At 35.7% G+C, this 25058-nt stretch overlaps 1 protein-coding gene across 2 annotated transcripts; it reads left to right on the top strand.

Annotated features, from left to right (window-relative positions):
- Positions 1 to 335: 335 nt before the first annotated feature.
- On the top strand, positions 336 to 24045 carry nsfb (N-ethylmaleimide-sensitive factor b). 2 transcript variants are annotated; one of them, XM_056255515.1, is made up of 22 exons: positions 336 to 432; positions 4444 to 4529; positions 4637 to 4736; positions 5305 to 5344; positions 6491 to 6657; positions 6774 to 6881; positions 6978 to 7053; positions 7510 to 7665; positions 11110 to 11309; positions 13433 to 13598; positions 13720 to 13794; positions 13873 to 14060; positions 14416 to 14511; positions 14869 to 15025; positions 16253 to 16386; positions 16525 to 16591; positions 16724 to 16803; positions 19422 to 19556; positions 20405 to 20518; positions 22580 to 22635; positions 22730 to 22795; positions 23750 to 24045. In XM_056255515.1, the coding sequence occupies exons 1-21, from the start codon at positions 421 to 423 to the stop codon at positions 22758 to 22760; spliced, it is 2244 nt and encodes a 747-aa protein (XP_056111490.1). In that variant the 5' UTR covers positions 336 to 420; the 3' UTR covers positions 22761 to 22795; positions 23750 to 24045. The 2 variants fall into 2 exon arrangements, with proteins under 2 accessions (XP_056111490.1, XP_056111489.1); XM_056255514.1 differs by having other exon boundaries at positions 23747 to 24045.
- Positions 24046 to 25058: the final 1013 nt, after the last annotated feature.

Raw genomic sequence — 25058 nt, 5'->3', positions numbered from 1 at the left:
GTGCATTGATAATTGCAATAAAAGTGCTATAATTAGAGTATTTTGATGCAACACACATTTGTATTACACACATTTCTCTCTTAGATTAATCCTGTAAGAAGATGCACAGTTTGGAAAGACCAATGCCAGAGCAAACATGCTCTGTTAGTGTTCATACAAAATATACTTATAACAAATAAAATGTGGTTATTATGATCACCAATTTAATAAAAAATAGTTTGACACTTGTTTATATAAAGTTTGTTGTAATTAAATGCTATTCTAATTACAATATATTATGAAAAAATGTTCGTGCTTTTATTTTGGTGGGTTTTCGCTTCCGGTTTGACGTTCGTGTCATTGCTGAGAGCGGTCGCTGGGGGCAGCGTCTAGTTGTGTTACTCTTGCGGTATTTCTCTTGATCACCTGATAAACGCAAAAATGGCTGGCCGGGTGAGTATTTCTTTATGATTTAAGTTGATTTGGAGTCGCACATAAATAACCCATAATTTCGTGAGCATTCTCAGCAGACACAAAGCTGAGCTCCATTCATACGTGTTGCGTTTGCACACGTCATTCGCACTCATGCAGTACCGGAAGACGAGTTCCACATCTCATGACTTTTCTGTGTGAAACAAAACTTCATGTAGTGTTTCCAACACGACATTTACGAGGCTTTTAAAGTTTCTCACGACATCTGTGCTTTCTTTAAACCAGTTTGAAGAGTGACTATGGCGAAGTGCGTGTTGATATAACTGTGGCTGCTGTCATTACAGATGATTGAAACAAAGAGTGAATGAGAGTTAATATTATGATATATAATGCTGTTTTTGACAGACAGCAAGGATATTGATTCATGAATATTCAACTACCTAATTCAATAAAATATATGGAATAAAAAAAAAACATTATATAGGCTTTAGTTTTACACATTTTGTGTAAATGTATTGCCTTGAACGTACAGAGGTCTGCAGTGTTATTATAGTTTTCGTTAATTGAAATGAAATATAAAAGTAAAATATAAATGTTAGATGAAAAACTGAAATGTTGCCTTAACCAACTGAAATAAAATAATTACTAAAATGACAAAAACTGAAAATGAAATAAACCACAATAGAAAAATAAATATAATTGAATAAATATATATTTTTTAAATAAAAAATGAATACAAAACACATAACAAAAATGTAAACTACTAAACTGTAAACTAAAAATAAAAGCTTAAATTCAAATTATTTAATACAATTTTCAAATATCACTAAAATGGTGCTAGATCAAATGTAATTTTTATTTATAAATTTGTTATAACATATAGTGTTTGCTATAATATGTGTTTATATTAATATAATTTTGGACATAATATTTTTTTTATTCCACTTGAAGGACTTTTGTTATGCTGATATATATATATATATATATATATATATATATATTACATTTACATTTATGCATTTAGCGTTAAGCGATTTACATTGCATTTCTAATTTCAATCTAAATATAATCTAATTTTTTCAAACTATAATATAAATATATATATATATATATATATATATATATATATATATATATATATATATATATATATAAATATATTTACATGTACATTTATGCATTTAGCGTTAAGCGACTTACATTGCATATATATATTATAGTTTGAAAAAATTTGATTTGAATATTAAAACATACAAATTAGAATATTCTCAAATCCACATTTTATTTACTGTTTCAAATTAAAATAAAAACCCCAGCTTTTCAATGTGGTCTCAGACCTTTGGACTCCACTGAATGTGTTGCTTGTGTCAGTGCTAATGTACCATAGAAATAGTAAAAACAGGTCCAAACACTGAGTCACAGTGCATTATGCGTTACCCAGGGTTATGCTTACAGGCTGTATATTTGAGCAGATTATGTGGGATTCAGAAGGTCTGGAATACATCTCATGCTATTGGTAATACCACACTAGGGTTTAATGAAGCCCTTGAGTAATCCTATAAGATCACACAGCATTACTGTATGTTATTTCTTTAAAGCAAGCTACAGCTGGTTAAAGATGGAGATTCATATGTGTTATAATAATTGAATATCAGGGTGCAGAAAAGGTAATGGGGGGAGTAACTCCTTATTCAGTGAGTGTCTGTCATGATGTAAATGAGGATTTTAGCAGACAACTGGTAAGTGTCGACATCTAGGCTGTATATTTAGCCTACATTGAAAAGGATAAGGGACACTCTTTGCTTTGGCTAATTTAATGGTCTGTAACAGTTTACAAGTAGTAATGCTTGGTTTTCTTTTCAGTTAGCTTTCATCAAATTCCATTTTGCTTCTTTTTTTGGACCAGGATTAGTACTAGTAATTATTCTATTACTAGTATTTAGCATTGGGCCTATACTTTAGTCACACAGCAATTGTCTGACAGTGCAGATCTGGAGAATGTTGAAGGTTATTTCTTGCTCACCTCAAGGATATCAGTGAGCTTTTTCACTAAAGCTGGTACTGGAAGTAAAAAGTTTCTTTGTCTTTTTATCAAAAGTTCTTTCTTACATTCTTGAAATTAGTTTTAAAGAAAAAAGAATATACTTCTTTGAGTGTGTGTGTGTATATATATATATATATATATATATATTATACATACAGTTTGGGATCAGTAACATTGATTTTTTTGTCTTATGCTGACCATGCATTTATTTGATCAAAAATACAGTAAAAACATTAAAGGAGTAGTTCACTTTTAAAAAAACTTTTGCTGATAATTTACTCACCCCCATGTCATCCAAGATGTCCATGTCTTTCTTTCTTCAGTCGAAAAGAAATTAAGATTTTTGATGAAAACATTCCAGGATTTTTCTCCATATAATGCACTTTACTGGGCACCAAACTGTCCAAGGTCCAAAAGACAGTTTCAGTGCAAACTGCAAACTGTTCAAAGGGCTTTAAACGATTCCAGACGATGAATAAGGGTCGTATCAAGCGAAACGATCGCTCATTTAAAAAATAAATAACAAAGTTTAAGTTTTATAAGCTCAAATGCCCGCCTTGCTCTGTTCTGTGTGACTCTCCTGTTCGAACTCGTTCATCAAAATGAACGAATCTTTTTTCGAGTCATTTGATTCATTTAACGAACGAAATGAACGAATTGACTCGGAAAAAGATTCGTTCATTTTGATGAACGAGTTCGAACAGGAGAGTCACACAGAACAGAGCAAGGCGAGCATTTGAGCTTATAAAACTTAAACTTTGTTATTTATTTTTTAAATGAGCGATCGTTTCGCTTGATAAGACCCTTATTCATCGTCTGGAATCGTTTAAAGCCCTTTGAACAGTTTGCAGTTTGCACTGAAACTGTCTTTTGGACCTTGGACAGTTTGGTGCCCAGCAAAGTGCATTATATGGAGAAAAATCCTGGAATGTTTTCATCAAAAACCTTAATTTCTTTTCGACTGAAGAAAGAAAGACATGGACATCTTGGATGACATGGGGGTGAGTAAATTATCAGCAAAGGTTTTTTTAAAAGTGAACTACTCCTTTAATAGTGTGAAATATTATTACAATTTAAATTTTATATATATTTTAAAAGAACTGCATTTATCTGAAATAGAAAGCTTTTGTAACGTTATACATGTCTTTACTGTCAGTTTTAATCAATTTAATGCATCCTTGCTGAATAAAAGTATTACGTTTGAATGGGAGTGTATAATGTTACACAATCTTTCTATATCAGATAGGCTAAATGCTGTTCTTTCGAATTTTCAACGAATCCTGAAAAAATTTACTCTAATCACATATTTCTTGGGCAGCAAATTAGCATATTAGAATTATTTCTGAAGGATCATGTCACATGTGACACTAAAGACTGGAGTAATGATGCTGAAAATTCAACTTTGCCATCACATGAATAAATTAATTACATTTAAAAATGTATTCAAATACATTTTACTGTATTTTGGATTAAATAAATGCAGCCTTGGTGAGCAGAAGAGACTTCTTTTAAAAACATTTTAAAAAATCTTACAGTTGGTGATTTTTTTTTTTTTTTTTTTTTTACTTAAATATTGCGAAAATACAATAAGTTAACTTCAACCAAATCAAAGGTTCAGCTAAAACATTTGGTGTGTCTGCCTCTTACATTAAAATTTGCAAGCACATTATTAAATTTAAATTGTAATGCACAAGTATTTAAGTATGTCAATACATTAACATGATACTTAAAGCATTGTTTTTTAGTCCAGTATTGAAATGCAACACAATATAACAGGTCCATCTCTGCATAGGCCTGAAAAATGTTAAAGACCCCTGATCTAGGCAAAGGTGGTTTCTGGATAGAATTATTAGTAATTATTATGAACGATCAGGAAGTATGCTTGAGTTTCTCACTGGTTGTGTATATGGAGACTGTCTGTATATGGTCAACCTCTGTGATTTGCAATCACACTCCTGTTTTTTTGTTTTTTCCTCTTTCCTGTACAGCTAATGCAAGCAGCGAGATGCCCGACAGATGAACTGTCTCTCACCAACTGTGTGGTTGCAAGTGAGAAGGACTTCAAATCTGGGCAGTGAGTATTTAATGTGTAATGAATCAGAAATGGGAGATGTGATCATAATATATTTAAACATACTATCAGAACGTGTGTGTCAGATCAGCTGTTCTAAATCTTTCTAGGCATTTGACCGTTAAAACCACACCCACTCAGAAATTTGTGTTCACGGTTCGAACTCACCCGAGCGTGGTCCCGGGAACCATTGCCTTCAGTCTACCCCAGGTACAAATTTGTGTCATCATTCCCCATAGGCTTCTCTAAGGTCCCATATGTCTTTATGTGTCTTCTTTACTGCTCTTGTAGACATGTAGAACAAAAGCTGATATGCGTTATGCACCTTTGTGAAATGCATTAGTATGCAGATGTACAGTAGTGTACTGTTATTGTCAGCATGCTTATTTCTTAATATCTTGCATTATTTTTGCCTGCTTCTCCTTCGTCTGTTAACTTGACAGCGGCAGGACTTCTCAGGTACTACAGTATCTTTCTCACAGTGGTCTTATTTTATGTCAGGATGTGATATTTAATGAACAAGAGACCAAGAAAAGAAACACAACTAGAGAAACTTTATTCTACTTAAACTACATGTTAAATAAAAAATGTGCTATACAGTAGGACCGTCTTTCAAGAGAAAGTTGTACAAATGCATTTGTGTAGCTTTTTAGTAGGAAATTCTTTATAATACCAATAATAATTGTATGGCCTGTAATCTGCTGAAAAAACTCTGATGAATTATACATGTAGGCTAAATGCAACAAAATAGAAACTCAATATGCTCTCTGTGTCATAGAGAAAATGGGCTGGACTCTCTCTAAACCAGGACGTGGAAGGTACGTGTACAGTTTCATATTACTAATCTTCTGACCAAAAAACCCCAAAAAACTTTACAAACAACACTGAATTTGATTCTCCTCACTAATAGTGCAACAATTCAGTTATAACCCATTATAAGGATTTATATATTTTTGTAAATAATTGTTAAAAGGCATTAAAATATTTGCAGATTCCTTGTTAGATCTGAAATTGGTTTGTTTGCCATGTTTTTTAATACATTATACTTTTTAAAGGTGTAACAATGAATATATATATATATATTTTATCTATCAATATAATGTATTATAAATGTGGTTTCAATTATTCATGAGATCATACAATGCATTATAAGGTACATTACAAGGCATAATGAATGCATTAAAAATACTTATATAATGCATTATATATATATATATATAAAGGGTTTAGGTAAAGTGTTACCAATAGATAGTGAAGAATAATTACTTATTTTAAGAAATATTTAGACCAGGTAATCAAGAATTTAATTTAAAAAAATCTTGTTTTCTTGTTGAAAAGAAGTGTCATTGTCAAGTTGTTTTGCTTAATTTGGAGACTCAGTCTAAATGAATATGTTAATCACTCTTAGAAATATGCAAATGTAGGCTAAGTAAGTTTCTCAAAAAATGTCTGTACAGTACAATACTGTTCAGAAGTAAGATTTTATGTTTTTGAAAGATATCTAAAAAAAACTCTCTAAAACAGTAATATTGTGAAATATTATTACAATTTAAAATGACAGTGTTCTATTTTAATACATTTTAAAATATAATTTATTCCTGTGATGGCAAAACATAATTTTCTGCAGCCATTACACCAGTCTTCAGTTTCACATAATTGACCAACTCAACTGGCATACACACACACACATATATACTATATTTACACACACATATATATATATATATATATATACACACACACACATATATATATATATATATATATATATATATATATAGTATATACTGTATATACAAAAAAATATACACAATTATGTAAACAAAAATGTTTATGTTAGATGTGATTAATCGTGATTAATCGATTTGACAGCACTTGTTTATATGAGTTAAAGTTTAATCGCAATGTTGCCATTATAATTGCATGTAAACATAGTCAAAAACTGTGACTTCTCTCTGTTGCAGCGAGTATCTACAACTTTGATTCGTCAAGACAGTATGTGGGAACCATGACGCTAGAGATTGACTTCCTCCAGAAGAAGACCGTTGACAGCAACCCTTACGACACAGATAAAATGGCCATTGAATTTATCCAGTTTTTCAACGCACAGGCCTTTAGCATCGGCCAGCAGGTGAGACAATTAAAGAGCTAATGAAATGAACGTCAGACCCACTCTCAATGAGGTCTGAGGACTTTTGTGTAGTGTGGATGTACTGGCACATAAAGCCTGTATCGTCTTCCTGGCAGTTTGCCTTCAGCTTTTGTGACAGGCTCTTCGGACTGGTCATAAAAGATATCGAGGCAATGGATCCCAGCATCCTCAGGGGCGAGCAAAGCTCTAGCAAAAAACAGAAGGTACCTTTTTACTGCTTGCTTTCATATCATATCTAATCATGTGTTAAGAGAGTTATGGCGCATTAAATATTGTTTATCTCCACGTTTCTTTTTCAGATTGAGATTGGTCTGTTGCACGGCAACAGTCAGGTGATTTTTGAGAAAGCCGAGAGCTCATCTCTCAATTTGATTGGTTAGTGTTTAACCTGCAAACACACACCACCATTGTGGCTCTACATACACAAGCAGACAGCACTCCAGATTTACTCTGTACATATTTTTTATCTCACGTGTTGAGCTAGATTGAATTATAGGCAAGAGAAAAAAGAGAAATTGAACCTAAACATTACTGAACAGATTAATACAAAACTTTTATTTCAGTTCTGTGGCCTGTGTTGTCCAATGACTCAATAAACAGTAAAATGTTCACATTTCAAATAATGTAACAGCTAAACCGTACCACTAGATGGCAGTCAGAACACATGTGGTTTCACCTCAGCTTCCTCACTTTGTCATCTCTGCTCAAATGTTTTATACATCTGTTCATTTTACATGGGGTATGACCTTGATAGGTTAAATATAAAAAATGATGTTTTCCTTAGTTTCTTTAGTGTTCCTCAGCAGCCTGATTTTGATAATCCTTCCCCAGGAAAATCAAAGGCCAGAGGGTCTCGGCAGTCCATCATCAACCCTGACTGGAACTTTGAGCGCATGGGGATCGGAGGCCTGGACAGGGAGTTCTCGGACATCTTCCGTCGGGCCTTCGCCTCGCGAGTCTTTCCTCCAGACATAGTGGAGCAGATGGGTAAGTCTCAGATTTTCTCTCCCTTTTGTTTTGAAACTAAAAACTGTGAAGCTACACTAGTGCATGACGCCCCTGTCTTTGTCTTGGAAGGATATATATCTTTTTTCCCCTTCTTCAACCACATCACTCTCTGTTTAAGTGGCCAGTAGAGGCACAGCATGTTTTAGGCGACATGAATCGCGGAATGTTGCGACTCCAGTTCGAGAGAGAGAGGACCAAGCCAAACTAAATAAGAGAGTGGCTAAAAGATTGGACCGACTGCTCTCAGACCCTCCCAGCACCTCATCCTAACCATAAATGAGAGAATTGCTCAGTTACATTCAACCCTGAAAGAACATTGTTATGTTGTCTTCTCTTTTTCTGTTGGCTAGCAGTCAAAAGCCTAGTTTGAATTATATTGTCAGACTGCAATCTGATTGTATTTTAATGATTTATATTCACCCTCTAAACAGATCAACAATTGTTAAAGATGCTATCCAGCAGACAAATTCCCATCAGATTGACTCCTGCAGCGAAAGTATTATAATCATTTGCAGTTGAAGCTGCTGTCTGCGTTCCGTTCTCAGCTTTTAGACACTGGGACTCTTTTGCTAAGTGTTCTTACTGGTGTGCGAAGAAATGTTCTCAGACAGAATTTCAGATTGATTTTCAACAGGTGCTCATGTTTGATGAATCCTGAATAAGAAAGTACTAAAAAAAATTAGCTTAACATCGTGTCCTAACCAGACTTGATGCGATAAGATTCCAGTGCCAAGCAATTTGTCTGTCCACAGCAGACGCGACGTGACTACGAGCCGCAACAAAATCAATCCAAAATCACAGCTAATCAAAAGAGTGTGTGTGTGTTTGGAGTCTCTGCAAGCGCACTGTATTCACAACAAAATGGATATAAGTAAATAATCAAATTCATAAATATTACACCATTTTAACATTATTAAAAACATACTGAGTGACTGAAACGAACTTTGTCATAGAACGCAGTTGTTTGTCCACACTGACTTCACAGTTTGAACATTCTTGTTTTTTTTCCTTTCATTTATTTTCAAGATCTGAGGTGAATTATCCATCAGTATGGCCATAAAGGTCACGCAAATGATATTTAAACTCACATTCAATTCTTTTAACATTAAATAAAACACATAATCAGTATTTGAGATTATCATTGTCATACTTTGTATGTCCATGTTTTCCAAGGCCACCTGGAGTCTGTGTTTTTTTGCGTACATGTGGTGTCACTTAGTTTATCCGTAAATGTTAACACGGTTTTGTTAATACTTTATTCTATTCTTCACTTGCCAAACTGCGAAAATGAACAGTTATGAAGAGCATATTCCTGTAAGCTGTCAGATGACTTGATCATGTATGCAGACACAGAGTTCAGTGTGTGTGTGCGAGAGAGAGCGAGAGATGACCTTTGTGGTGTGATGGCTGCAGGAGTTGGCCTCTGGCTCGGGCAGCTGGCTGCTCTAATGAGATGGCGGGTCTTGATAGCGCAAAGGTGAGCACTTAATTGGGCTTCGTTTTGGAGCCCAGGTGCTGAAGGAAAGTGCGGGTGTGTGTCTGAGTATGTTATTGTCTTATAGCGCTTGGGTGGGAGTTTACACCAGTACACCCAGTTTCTCCCAAAACTCCCACCACTTAAAGGTCATTTCAATCTGCCCAGCCGTGGCCTCGTTCTTCTCCTCTGTGGAAAGTCTGGACGTCTGCCCTCCCTCAACCTGAGTCTGTCAACAGGTGTAAATGGCCATACTGATTCCCATCTCAGGCCTGCTGGTTATCTCCAGAATTCCCGCTCTTTTCAAATGGCAGCCAACAGATGTTGTTAACCAAAAACAGGGCTCTTGTCTCAGAAATGCCATTGCTCATCAAAAAGACCCTTGTGCTACTCTGAAAACCGTTGTATTGGACACTTGGCCATACTTCTTGTGTGTGCTTTATGGCATAATCTCATAACCATATAATATAGACTGGTTCTAGCTGATAGAGAGGTGACAATAACTCGAATAACCATTCTTTACAACTAAGGTATGCAGAAGAGCATCTCTGAACGCACAATGCGTTGAACATTGAAGCAGATGGGCTACAGCAGCAGAAGATCACACTGGATCACAAGATCACGCTCCTGTCAGCTAAGAACAGAAAACTTAGGTTACAATTGTTGCCTGGTCTTATGAGGCTGGATTTCTGCTGTAGAAGATGGCAGGGTCAGAATCTTGCTGACAATGTCCATTCCTTTGATGGTTACTTCCAGCATAGTAACGCACCATGTCTCAAAGCTCAAATCATCTCAAACTGGTTTCCGAAACATGAAAATGATTTGACTGTATTAAAATGGCTTCCACAGTCACCAGATCTCAATCCAGTAGAGCACCTTTAGGAAGTGTTGGAACAGGAGATTCACATCTTGGATAAGCAGCCAACAAATCTTTAGCAACTAAGTGAAGCTATCATGTCGATATGGACCAAAATCTCTGAGGAATGTTTCCAGCACCTTGTTGAATCATTGCCACGAAGAATTAGGAAGTCCTGAAGACAAAAGGTGGCCCAACCCGGGACTAGCAAGGTGTATATCATAAAGTGACCATATTGACAAAACTGGCACTGAGGTTTCAGCTTGCACAGTAAGGCGCATACTAAACGCATGCCAGAACTCCAAGAGCACACCACTACTGACCCAAAAGCACAAGAAAAGTCGGCTCCAATTTGCTTAAAATCATATAAATTAGTCACAGTAGTCTTGGGACTCTGGGATTTTGAGGGATCAGCGGTATGTCTGGAGGAAGAAGAATGAAGGATATGCTGAAAAGAACAATCTGCCTATAGTCAAGCATGGTGGGGCTCAGTAATGCTCTGGGGCTGCTTTGCATCCTCTGGCACTGGAAACCTGTAGCGTGTGGAAGGCAAGATGGATTCTTTGAAGTATATCAGGAAATTCTAGGAGAAAACGTCATGTGAGGAAGCTGAAACCTGGGCGTCATTGGACCTTCCAACAGGACAATGATCCCAAGCATACCTCAAATTCCACCAAGGCTTGGTTGCAGAAGAAGTCCTGGAAGATTCTACAGTGGCCATCACAGTCACCTGACTTGAACCCCATAGAAAATCTCTGGTGGGATTTGAAGGCGGCGGTTCCAGCACACAAACCCAAGAATATTACTGAACTGGAGGCCATTGCTCATGAGGAATGGGTTAAGATTCCTCAGAAACATTTCCAGAAGCTGGTGTCTGGTTAAACATCTTCTTTTCAGCAGGTCATAACTTCAAAAGGGTGTTCTACTAAGCACTAAAGATGCTTGCCATGAAGGGGTTGAATAATTTTGAGACTGCAGAAGTCATTAAAAGCTGCGCTTTCAGTTGAATTGTGGGAAACCACTTGAAACATTTGTTGTGTTGAGCTTTATATATATTGACTTTACATCCCACGACCCCTTTCTCTTTCCACAGGCTGCAAGCACGTGAAGGGAATCTTGTTGTTTGGGCCGCCCGGCTGTGGTAAAACCCTGATGGCACGTCAGATTGGAAAGATGCTGAATGCTAGAGAGCCGAAGGTGGTCAACGGGCCAGAGATTCTGAACAAATATGTGGGCGAGTCAGAGGCCAACATCAGAAAACTGTTTGCTGATGCCGAGGAGGAACAGAAGAGAGTAAGAAACCAGGAAGAGATGGAGACAAAATACAATACAATACAACACAGAGTTTATTTATATAGCACATTTAAAAACAACCGATGTTGACCAAAATGCTGCACAGAGTATAAAAAGAACACAGCAATATCACACACAAACAGTAAACGGTAATCATCAGCGGTAAAAAAAAAAAAAAAAGGCTACTGTTCTAGATAAAAACTCATAAAACAGAGAATCAGGGAATATTAAATGCCAGTGAGAATAAATATGTTTTAAGAGTAGTTTACAGTTCTAATGTAAGCCGGGAGACTATTCCATAACTCGTGGGAACATAAAGTAATTCGGAATCACCAGATCGAAGTGATCTCGACTGTGTGTACGGGTGCAGTCAAATAGTTACTCTGGTTCTAAATATATTTAAATACAAATAATAAAACTTTAAAATAAATTCTATATTTAACAGGTAGCCAATGAAGTGAAATCAAGATTAATGTGTTCGCATTTAATGCTCCCCTTAAGAAGCCATTTCACCATGTTTTGAGCTAACTGTAAACGTAAGATGGATGACTGGGGGACACCGATGGTAAAGTGAGTTGCAATAATCCAACCGAGATGTTACAAACACATGCATAACTATTTTAAACTTCTTTAAAGACAAGAATGGCTTGACTTTAGTTAAAAGACGAAGATGATAAAAACAAGATTTGACCATAGCACTTATCTGCTTATCAAACTTAAGGCTGTTGTTAAACAATACACCCAGATTCCTAACACATGTGGTACTGTATGATGACAGGGAATCAAGATCAAAGTCATGTACTCTGTGTTCATTCTAGCCAAACAGGATAATTTCAGTCTTACTCTCATTAAGACTTAAATTACTCATAAGCCAAAATTGTAATTCACCCAGTCTAAAATAGGCTTTAGGGCATGCTTATTCTCACACTTTAAAGTCAGATAAATTTGGGTGTCGTCAGCATAAAGATGAAAGAACACTTCATACCTGTTTAAAATAGATCCTAGTGGAACCATATAAAGAGAAAATAATACAGGGCCGAGAATTGAGCCCTGAGGAACACCAGATTTTAAATGAATTTCAGAGGAGTCCAATGTCCACGGCGGACAGCATATCTCCTATTAGTTAAATCTGAGCGGAACCATAGATTGCCCCGAGTCAGTAGCTAGCATGATGTCATTCAAAACTCTTAGGAGAGCCGATTCAGTACTATGTAAAGCTTTAAAACCGTATATTTACATTTTTCATGAATAGAATTTTAAGTTAAAAAAAAGATTAAAACCACTGCATGGCATTTCATGCTAATTATTAAGCACACTTAGAAAAAACCTTTGTTCTTTCACGCACTTCACAAATCACTGTTCGCTTAGAAAGGCCATACAGACAGTTTTGCACAATCTTACATTCATCTGGCTCTGTGATGGAACCCACTGATATTTGACACTTTAAAGAAAGGGTGCTCTGTCAACAGTCTAAAAAATCATGGCATGCAAACTTGGGTTTGCTCAATGGATGCTGTTCCCAGTTTTGGGCCATCCAGCAGCTCTACAAATATCTCCAAATTGCTGAAATAAACTTACTGAATTACTGTAAATGGTCTTGTGTTTGCTTAGAAACATTATCATAGTTTTTTTTTTCCAAGGGTGATGTGTCATGAAGTGTTGGCAGAGAACTGCTGGTTCTGGCCGTTGTTGAGTGTGATGTTGTGCTGGTAGACTGTGTGACTACATGACATCGAAGAGCTCACTCGTCACCTCTTAATGAGAGCATTCGGCTATCTCTAACCCCTCACCCTGACTCACGGGAGGCCACGCACACTCATACTGGCCTCCCATCTGTGCTAAATGTTACGGCCTAGCCACTGACAGCCTCTGAGATGAAGGAGATAAATCTTAATTGTAGACCATTGTCACAGAGTTTATACAGTCACAGGCCATTCACCAGCTTGGCATTTAATCAGAGAGCTTAAGAGAACTGTATACAGTATTTTTTAAGACCACATAAAAACAAAATTATTATGAGGTTTAATGAAAGTATTATGGAATTATGAGGCTATTCAAACATTTCTTATATTATTATTGCATTATATTATATTTCTGTCTCTTTTTTTGCTTGGCTTTTGAAGTTGGGGGCCAACAGTGGCCTGCACATCATCATATTTGATGAAATTGATGCCATCTGTAAACAACGTGGCAGCATGGCAGGCAGCACTGGGGTCCATGACACTGTAGTCAACCAGCTACTGTCCAAGATCGATGGTGTAGAGCAGCTCAACAACCTCTTGGTTATTGGTGAGAACTTCCTTTGAGATCGACCAGCATAAAGAATGACCATGCATAATTTTTTTGTTACATATTTAATATGTTTGTTGATTTGGCTTTGTGTTCACCATTAAATCATACTTTATTTAAGGGATGACCAACAGGCCTGACCTGATTGATGAAGCCCTCCTGAGGCCGGGAAGACTGGAGGTCAAAATGGAGATAGGTGAGAACTACAGTAGCCATCATGGATCACATATTCAAGGTTGCCTGAACAACTAGTTGACTTATAGTCCTTCTCCAGGCCTGCCTGACGAGACCGGCCGTGTTCAGATCCTGCATATCCATACAGCAAAGATGAGGCAGTCAAACATGCTGGCCAAAGACGTTGACGTAAAAGAGCTGGCTTTCGAGACCAAGAACTACAGCGGAGCAGAGCTGGAAGGGCTTGTTCGGGCTGCCCAGTCGACTGCCATGAACCGTCACATCAAGGTCTGATCTCATCATCTCATTGACCCCTACAACTAGTTATGGCTGATTTAAACTAAATCAATTCTTAAAGTCGACATGAAACGGAAGTAGTCTTTTCTTCACTACTGTGACTTATATCCGAGTGAAGCGGCTTTTCGAACAAGATTACAATTTTAGAAGTAGTTGAGAAGACTATGGATATCTTTATATAGCTAGACAAAGTGTGTGTGTGTGTGTGTTAGCAGCACAGCTAACATTCCCATATTTGATGGTGTTGACAAAATTCTCCCACAGTTGATAAGGCTTACACAGGTGTAATAGGTCTCTCTTTCTCTTGCTTCAAGACCTTTCATTTTGTGTGTTTTTGCTCTTGTAGGCCACTACTCAGGTGGAGGTGGACACAGAAAAGGCTCTCACTCTGCAGGTCAGCAGGACTGACTTCTGGGCTTCTCTGAATAATGACATCAAGCCTGTAAGTCCACTCCACATTATTGTGTATTCAGTTTGTATAATGATATGCTGACTCGAATTCCCCTGATTAGATCTTGTGTTCCTAAACTTCACTATCGGCATGAAGTCTGGTCCACGTTGCAAGTTATTTTGGCCAAAAGCCACCCACTTAGAAAGGAGGTGGCTGTCATTTGCATAGGACATGTAAAGCGATGTTAAATGAATTATTCTGTACATTCTGCACTGTTTAAATGGGCCACCTGAGACTGAGTCTTAAATGTTGTTTATACAGAATTAGATCATTTTAGCAGTTAATAAAGTAATTTATCATTGCTTAAATATTTAATGCATTTCTCTCTTCTTCTTTTTTTCTGTAAAGGCATTTGGCTCTAATCAGGAGGATTACGCCAGTTACGTCATGAATGGTATTGTGAAATGGAGCAATGATGTGTCTGATATTTTGGGAGATGGAGAGCTACTGGTGCAACAGACCAAGAACAGTGAACGCACACCGCTAGTAACTGTGCTCTTAGAGGGCAAGTCTTACACACAAACCTCACATGCACATACATAGACATACACAAATACAATGTTAGGGGTCAACTCATTAAAATAGTGACTTTACTAACTGAACTCATTTAATTTAGTAGCGTGACAGAATGTTGCATTTACTTTTTTTATTGAGTGAAAAAGTCAATTCTTCCTTAAAAATGTTTTCTTGTAGAAGTACACAAAATATTATTTTTTGTAAAAACAATTATGGCTGTCAGTCAATTTAAATATTCAATCAGAATGAATATCATAATGTTTTGTAGTTCATAACATTGAGTGCCGTGACACCTTTTTTCTGAGATGACTTTGTTTTTGGAGGAGAGTAGGGCTGCATGATTTAAATTATATATTTTTTTAACAGTTCCAGGTTTGCTGTGCTTTTTTAGGGCTGCACAATGTGGCCAAAAATGTGTGATATTTCAATGTAATTATAAACTAATAATAATAATTTTATTTATTATTATTAATAAATGAAACATATTAAATTAAGAAATATTACTATTGTATTTATACTATTTCACTGTAAAATAAACAATTAAATATAAAAAAATAACATCATGATTTAATTTGACTGAACAACTGTAAAATTACGATACTAATATTTATGTTTTAATTTCTTAATTTTAATGTTAAACACTTCTCATTGCAAATCTGGTGAGATGAGTGCTGTACGATGTGTTCCTAAATGCACTTTATAGCAACCCAAACTCAGAGCACATGCAAAGATGAGGTTTGTGTTAAGCAGCATTTACTGTGAACCTGAAAACCCCAGATCATTAGGCATGAGCTGTCTTTGTGATTGGAAAATCACACTAATCCATATCGCAATTTTGATTTAATTTTGATTAATCGTTCAGCCCTAAGAGAGGGTGTGTAGATGATGGCAGAATTAAAACCATTTTAATGTCAATGTCATCTAATAGGTATATTTAAAATGAACCCCATAGCTTAAATGTAATTAGCTACTTTTTATTAGTAGCTTTTAGTGTAGCTACCTGTTCAACAGGGTATCTGACTGCAGATGACCTTACATTATAAGAAACGTATAAGTTGACAACTTACAGTTGCACACATACACTGCACACATGTACAAAAACGCTGAGAGGATAGCATTCCTCCCTGCTCTTGTTCTCTGGTTCACACAAGCAAACATCCACCATAATGCTGCAATCTGATATGACTGAGAGTGTGAATGCTCTCCGCTCCCGCAGGGCCTCCTCACAGTGGTAAGACCGCACTGGCGGCCAAGATCGCAGAGGACTCCCAGTTCCCCTTCATCAAGATCTGCTCTCCAGACAAAATGATCGGCTTTTCAGAGATCGCCAAATGTCAGGCCATCAAGAAGGTAACAACCTCGTCGCTCTAGGTTAAGACGGAAAGAGATCTGTGCGCGTTGAAAGCACTTGTCATTGGGGATGTTAAATGGATGTGACTTTGCAGCCATTGTCCTTTAATAGTGGGTTTATGGTTTTCATCTCTCTAGATATTCGAGGACGCCTACAAGTCCCAGCTGAGCTGTGTGGTGGTGGACGATATAGAACGACTCCTGGGTGAGTCCATCACACCGTGGATGATTCATTTCCTGTCAAAACTGATAAGTTGAAATGATCACAATGTAATGGTTGGTCTACATACCAAACTTACCCAATACTATCTTCTCATCATGTTTATACACTCCACAGATTTTGTTCCCATTGGGCCACGGTTCTCTAACCTTGTGCTGCAGGCTCTGCTCGTATTATTGAAGAAACCTCCTCCTCGGGTGAGAATGTCCCCCATAATACTGACAGCCACAGATAGGGGGCAGCACCTCCTTTTCACAAGAAAATAGTTCCTATGATTGCTATGGTGCCACTCACCACATTGGTCGTTTATGCATAAACATATCAGTTATTTTAGTCTGCTAAAATGTATTATTTCACCCATAATGTTTGAGGCATTTAAAACCTCTAACCCAAGTATAATTCTAAACCAGTGGTTCTCAGACTATGGTCCGTGAAGGATTCCAAGTGGTCCTACATAAATAAAATTATTGACAGTTACCAAAATCAAATTATTCACTCTGTAAACAACTCATAACAATGAATTAATTTGTGGTAAAGTGTTTCTATTGTCTCTATTTTACTAATTATTTGAAATTATATGTGTTTGACTCAGCATTTTAGGTAGTGTACGGTAAAATATTTTTAGGTTTATTTGCTAAAAGCAGCAGTCTAGTTAATTTCATATATAATAAGTACATAATAAAAACAATACAGCATGTCAAAAATCATAGAAATGTAAAAACGATTTATTACATACTAGTGTTCAAAAGTTTGGGGTTGGTAATATATATTTTTTATGTTTTTGAAAGGAATTAATATTTTTATTCAGCAAGGTACTTTATAAATGTCTTTATTGTCACTTTTGATCACTTTAATGTTAGAAAAAATCGATTTCAAATAAATGCTGTTCTTTTGAACTTTCTTTTTATCAAAGAATTGTGGGAAAAAAATAGTTTTCTACAAAAATATTAAGCAGCACAACCGTTTTCAACTGTGAACCTATTAAGCGTATTAGAATGATTTCTTTTTAAATATATTAAAATAGAAAACAGTTATTTTAAATTGAAGTAATATTTCACAATATTACTGTTTATACTGTATTTTTTTTATCATATAAATGCACAACTGTAACTGTGAGTAGAAGAGACTTTAATCAAAAACATTAAATAATCTTAAAAACCCTAAACATTTAAACAAAGGTTTTAGATCGGTAAGATTTTAAATTTTTTAAAAAGAAGTCTCTTCTGCTCACTAAGGCTGCATTTATATGATAAAAAATACAGTATAAACAGTAATATTGTGAAATATTATGACAATTTAAAAAACTGTTTTCTCTTTTAATATATTTTAAAATGTAATTTATTCCTCTGATGAAAGCTGCATTTTCAGCATCATTACCCCAGTCTTCAGTGTCACATGATCCTTCAGAAATCATTTGAATATGCTGATGTTATGCTCCAAAAACATGCATTATTATTTTCAATGTTGAAAACAGTTGTTTACAATTTTTTTTCCCAAAATTCTTTGATGAATAGAAAGTTCAAAAGAACAGCATTTATTTAAAATAGAATCTTTTCTAACATTATAAATGTCTTTACTGTAACTTTTGATCAATTTAACTCATCCTTGATGAATAAAAGTATTTATTTCTTTTATTTCTTTCCCCCAAAAATAAAATAAAATAATTCTTACTGACCCCAAACTTTTGAAGGGTAGTGTTTAATGTTACAAAATAACTGTTGAACTTTCTATTCATCAAAGAATCCTGAAATTAAAATGTAAAAAACTGTTTTCAACATTGATAATAATCATATTAGAATGATTTCTGAAGGATCATGTGACACTGAAGACTGGAGTAATGATGCTGAAAATTCAGCTTTGATCACAGGAATAAATTACACTTTACTATATATTCACATAGAAAACAGCTGTTTTAAATTGTAATAATATTTCACAATATTGCTGGGGTTTTTTTTGTTGTATTTTTAATCAAATAAATGCAGCCTTGGTGAGCAGAAGAGACTTCTTTTAAAAACATAAAAAATCGTACTGATCTAAAACTTTTGACTGGTATTGTAGTATAATCTAAGGTGTACACTATTTGAGTGTCCTCCAATTTTTGAGTCTGTGCTTTCCCTCAATTTTTATTTTACTGAAAAGAACCACTAGTTAAACTTTTTTTGCGTAACTTGTCCCGAACCTTTTGTACTACAAAATCATGCGTCTTGCTGAGATGAGGTGTCCTGTCACTTCTCTGAGCAGCCACTCTTGTTTTTTTTTTAGCTTGAACCAGTAACTATGAATCTTGTTTTTATAATTTAGCTACATTTGAAATATTTATCCAAAACATTTTTTTTTGCTGCTGCAGTGTTTTTCATAGTTGGCCTCCCCTAACAAGCTACCGTTGCGTTGGCCAGCCTGGTGGCAGTGAGTGAGTATGTCAGGCAGGAATAGGTGTTGTGCTGTGTTTGTAAGGTGTTGTGAATAGCCGAGGGTCTTTTCCTCCAGATCAGGACTGCATAGAGCAGCACTCAGCAGGGAGTCGAGTCTTGGGTGAGTCGATAGAAAGGGTTTGTGAGAGAGCCGGGACCTGGCAGACCCGCTGCCTGTGTGGCACCTCATCTGCATGCACTAGCATATACTGGGCACCACAGGGGAGCGACCCATAATCCCCTCTGCTCGCTGGGGCCTCTGGGAATGGCCCACCTCTTTACTCCACGTACATAGGCACCATAGCATAATTGTACTAGCACGTCGCAAAATGCTCTTCTGACCTTTAGTGTTTTAAAAAGTACCATACAACTTGTATTTTATACTGCTTGTATTTGTACTGCAGGGTCGGAAGTTGCTGATTCTTGGCACAACTAGCAGAAAGGATGTTCTGCAGGAGATGGGCATGTTGGACTCTTTCAGCACTACAATCCACATCCCTAATATATCTAGAGGAGAACATCTCATGGAGGCCCTGGAGGTGAGGCTTTCAGAGAGTAAAAGAGATGAGAAATGTACAATGGCCCAAAAGTACCCTATATAGCCCACTATATCACATTTCATATGTGAATTAAGGTCATCAACATTTTCAAAATGTTGCTGAAAAACCTGCTCTACACAATCTGCTTCATGCCTTCTGTTGTCTTATTGATTGGTACTTAGTATCGTAAAAGGCCTTGTAGTATAATTCTAAAAATGTCCACCTTCAGGTCGTGGTACACGTGTCTTTCATCTTACTTTTTAGCCATATAAATAACAGCATCTGCACCAAATTGCATATTTTGGCTCAGTTTGAGTCTCTGAATAAAATTGTGTTTTTTTTTTACTTCCTCAAGTGTGAGCGTCATATTCTCACTATATGGGCCATAAAACCCCGGTGGATTAAATCGGAAACTAACACTAACAAGTTTGAGGGGCAAAAAAAAACAAAGTTCTTGAAGAAAACAATCTACATAGTAGAAAGGGTTTTCTGGGGGCTCATTAACATTTATCATAAAGCAGACCATCTGAAAAGGATAGTTCACCCAAAAATGACAGGTCTGTCATAATTTAGCTTTCTATGACCTTCTTTCTTCTGTGGAACACAAAAGAATACATTTTGGAAAATGCTGCAGTGTTTTTTTGCCAATACAGTGAAAGTCAGTGGGGGTTCAATGTTGTTTTGGACCCCATTGACTTTCACTGTATGGCCAACAACAATACTGCTTCTTGTGTTCTCATGTAATAATAATAATAATAATAATGTACATGTACAATGTTAATATGACCATAGTTTTTGATTGATTGTCTCTGGATCCTTAACTGACTTTTCCCCCCTCTGTCGTTCAGCTTCTTGGGGGCTTCCAGGAAGAAGAGCGAGCAACTATTGCAAAACAGGTGAAAGGACAAATGATGTGGCTGGGCATTAAGAAGCTGCAGATGCTTATTGAGATGTCACTGCAGGTGAGACACAGAAAGACCTTTTCACCCTGCGGGTTGTCTAGACGACTCCCTGAGTCACAGTTTTCCTGTGAAATCATCTGCGGTTTGAGTCACTGTCAAATTCAATTACTTTATGGAATCATAATGAAAACAAGCCCCTCCAGATGCGCCTTCCTTCTTGACACACACAAGTAAACAGAACTCCATATTCCTCATCTGCATGTAATTTGGTGTATGTGGCCTGCTTCTGCAGTTGATTGAAGCGTTTCACTTTCCCTGCCAAAACAGACTGCTCGCAAAAATTGTGCAATAATGTTAGCTGCTTAATGGTATCACATTAAAAACCAATACTAATAACAAATATCTAAAATACATCAAATTTTTTATTAAAGTTCACAGTGAAGAACTACTTTTCAAAATACATTATTTATAGATTATAAATACTGATCACTATAAGTCACTAGTTTAAAATATATATAAAATAAAATATTTTATATATATATATATATATATATATATATATATACTACCATTCAAAAGTTTGGGGTCAGTAAGATTTTTTTTTAATACTGAATTATTCAGCAAGAATGCATTAAATTAATCAAAAGATTTCAATTACAAATGAATACTGTTCTTCTGAACCTTTTTTTATCAAAGAATCCTGCAAAAAAAAAAAAAAGATCCACAAAATACATTAAGCAACTGTTTTCAACATTGATAATAATCAAAAATGCTACTTGAGCACTAAATCAGTATATTAGAATGAGACGTAATGTGACACTGCAGACTGGAGTAATGATGCTGAAAATTCAGCTTTGCCATCACAGGAATAAATTACATTTTAAAATATATTAGTATATAAATATAAAGTAGAAAACAGTTGTAAATTGTAATAATATTTCACTTTTTTTTATTTCAATGTTTGTGATGTTGTGATTCATCTCAGACCAGGTTGGTTAGAACTCTTTATTGAAGACATTTTTGAAATCCCTGTGGAGAAATATTGGGAGAAAAACTTCTGGAACCAAGGCCACTGAAAAACTGTCCAGTCACTGTTGAGCTCTATTATGCCAATGTTGGCTCAAAAAAAAACATGTATTTTTAGAAAATATTTTGAGTTCATTTTTGGGTACATTTAGACCATTAGTTCTAGATTAGTGCTAGTCTTGTTTAATGAGAGTTATATATGTCTTTGTTAGTGTTATATTGTTTTTGTGGTGGCGTAATTGGAGTTGCAGTGGTGTTTGGGCTGGATGCTGTGTAATTGGTGTGGTATGCAGTAATGTGGCAGCGTGAGTGCTTCCCCTCAGAGAGGAATGAGACCGAGTCTGCCGGGACATGCTGCAAACAGCCGCACTGCATTTTCCTCCCATTCCCTCTATTCTTTCAGTAATTTCCACTTCTTCAACAGCCCCAGGCAATTGAAAAGCTAAGTTATTGCATACACCTTCATTAATTTTCCTCCTCGTGCCTTCTCCCTCCTCAGAGCTTTCCTTTGTCCTTAAATCACATCTAGTCTATAAAGGAAAGTTAACAGTGCAATTTAGTTCATAAACATGTCAGAGAATGCAGCTCCTTAATTCATTTTCTATTCATCTCCTGTAGAAATGTAATTAGAGCGTAAGGAATTTAATGGTACAGTACAATTAAATTTATCTGGGATATTTTGTTTATTTTATTTTATCAACTTAGTATTCATATATCTTTATGTTCCATCTTGGTAATAAATATCACTAAACAAAATAAGCATGCGAGGGCATCAGCAGCACTGGGTTGTCTTACTGTCCTGGGTGAACAGGTACACCAACCTGCTAGATTTATCACTAGTCTCGTTACTTCCCCTTCCCGACATCCATTTACTGCCGCCCCTTCACAACTCCTCGCTGACGAATTCAGGGTCCCTCCGAACCCTCCAGGCTTTACATAGCTGGCAAGGTTTTTGTCTTTTAAACAGCTCACAACTTTTTGCAGAAAAGTGGGCTTGCATGGAACGTACAGTGGTGTAACAAAAAAAAGTTGTGATTTCACTTTTAATCTCTATTTTTCACCTCCCCATGGGTGTTTTTCTGTTTTGCTTTTTAGATGCCTCCGGAATACAGAGTTAAAAAGTTCTTGGCACTACTAATAGAAGAAGGATCGTAAGTCAATTTCTCAGTTTGCTTCAAATGGATTTTTCCTTCTTTATCATGCTGATTATTTTTTCATTAACATGTTGTTCATGTTGTTCTCCAGGTTGGGCTCTTCTAAATCTGGGGCAATATAGCCTCGGAGTGCAAAATACATACCAAGGCTATTTTGGTAGGAGTAACACACCAAGCTTTACTTTTCTCTGTCAGTGTTTCAGTGCAAAATTTGGAGATGCTTAAATATTGAAAACCTTGAGAGAAATTATCAAAAACCACAATTATGCATTTGGATGCATTGCATTGGAGTTTGGTTTGTAAAAAGTGACCCATTGGTTAAATAAAAATTTCCCTGTCTGCACAAAAAGTTTAAGAGGTAGAAGACATTTGTATTTTTAATTAAAAATGATATAAAAAAAATAATAATAATAATTTAAACTACTGTTCAAAGGTTTGGGGTCAGTAAGATTCTCTTTTTGGTAAAAAATAACATTTATAAAGTAACAAACGAGTTCCATTTCAAGTAAATGTGGTTCTTTTGAACTTTGTTCATCAAAGTATCCTGAAAAAAATGATCACAATTTCCACAAAGAAATATTAAGCAGCACGACTGTTTTCAACATTGACAATAATAAGAAATGTTTTTGAGCACCAAATCAGCATATTAGAATGATTACTGAAGGATCATGTGACACTGAAGACTGGAGTAATGATGCTGAAAATTCAGCTTTGATCACAGGAATAAATTACATTTTAAAATGTATTAAAATATAAGTTTTTTTAATTAATATAATATTTCACATTATTACTGTATTTTTGATCAATAAGCATAAGAGCATAAGAGACTTCTTTAAAAAAAAGAAAAAAGAAAGAAATTGTACCGACCCCAAACTTGTGAATGGTATTGTATGTTTTATTATCATTGCAATTTTTTTTTTTTTTTTTTTTTTAAATGATAAATAAAATAATATACATTGATGAATCATCCACAATGAGACCAGGGATGCTCATTAAGGCATTTTTTTTTTTATTTCATATTGTCTTTGTTTTAGCTTTTATCCATGAATAATATATGTGCACTTTTTCATAAGATTTCCTGTTTGTGTCTTTGTACCATGTGTTTCAGAAGCAGTTAAAGGAGTCAGGGAAACACTGGGTGCACTTGAGAGATGGAGACTCTCTATCCCTCACTTTCCTTAAGTATAGTGTACTAAACGGCACTGCCCCCTGTTCAACACTAGCTCCTCGATTCCATAGTGCATAGGGTCTCATATTTGTACAGGAATTTTGAAATAGCACATGCATGTATATGAGGACCCATAGGGTTTTTATGTATGTATATATATATAAAATGTATCATATTTATGATATGTGTATTTACTGACAGGAAACATTCCTGTCAATGATGCCTTACTCCTAAAATTGTGTAAATTTAGCAATTCTCTGACCAAACCTCTGCTCACTTTTCCCTTTGTCATGGATGGACTTATTATCTTAGAAACAGTCAGTGCCTTCCAATAACTATATTGAAATTCTCACTCCTGTGCCTTTGCATGCCAGTATATTGTTGTAGTTTGTTTATTGCTTTTATTGTTTTCGGACAAGAAGAGCAGTTGTTTTTTTAAGAAAGGGAACTATTCGTCCTTCTTAAGTCACTCTGGACATTCCATGTCAGGAACATAGGAAAGGTCGTAGTCTCAGAGATGAAATACCCCTCGTTTCAGTCTAATGGGTAACATAGTGGCCTTAAAAATTGTGTACAGGACGGAAACCCGTGACCTACCTCCCGTCTGCCAACAGTGCCGAGATACTTCACATTGGCCTTGAATTCTCCTCTTCTTTCGCATACACACATACTTTCTCTCTCTCAGAGCAATTAAGAAGAACATTATGCCCCCATTATGATTTTACTGTTGATCTGTGAAAGTAATAATTGAACCACATCAAAAGGACTTGCTCTTTAAATTTAAATGAGTTTTGTGTACACTTTTGATCTTGGACTGCATGTCTACACACTAGTACTTGTAGTAGATGTCCTTATTGCTGAACATTTGGAGCTTAACATGCTATATTATGTTTTCATGGCATGTCTCTTTAAGGAACTAAATAATACAACATATTTTTCCTAGAAAATTGAAATATAAATAACATCTTCAATGATTTCTGATTAAAATGTGGTTTTAAGATTGCAATAAATGACTCCCATTATTGTTGTTTTGTAATTAGCTTTTTTAAAAAGAAAAGTATCACATTTTCTACCTTCTCTCAGTCAGTGTTTGGTATTTATAACTTTTAAGTCACTGGTGCTGTCAAAAATGATCGATATATATATATATATATATATATATATATATATTATTTTTTTCTTCAATGAAATGAATGTACTATATTTTAGTTCAATAATGTTTTTTATTTAATATTGTGTATTTTTAGGGGAT

This window comes from Rhinichthys klamathensis, unplaced genomic scaffold (genome assembly GCF_029890125.1).
Source record: "Rhinichthys klamathensis goyatoka isolate OS25496 unplaced genomic scaffold, OSU_Roscu_1.1 h1tg000121l_1, whole genome shotgun sequence".
Classification (NCBI taxonomy): Eukaryota; Metazoa; Chordata; class Actinopteri; order Cypriniformes; family Leuciscidae; genus Rhinichthys; species Rhinichthys klamathensis.
The sequence above is the reverse complement of the archived record's forward strand: the minus strand, read 5'-3'. Positions and strand labels throughout refer to the sequence as shown.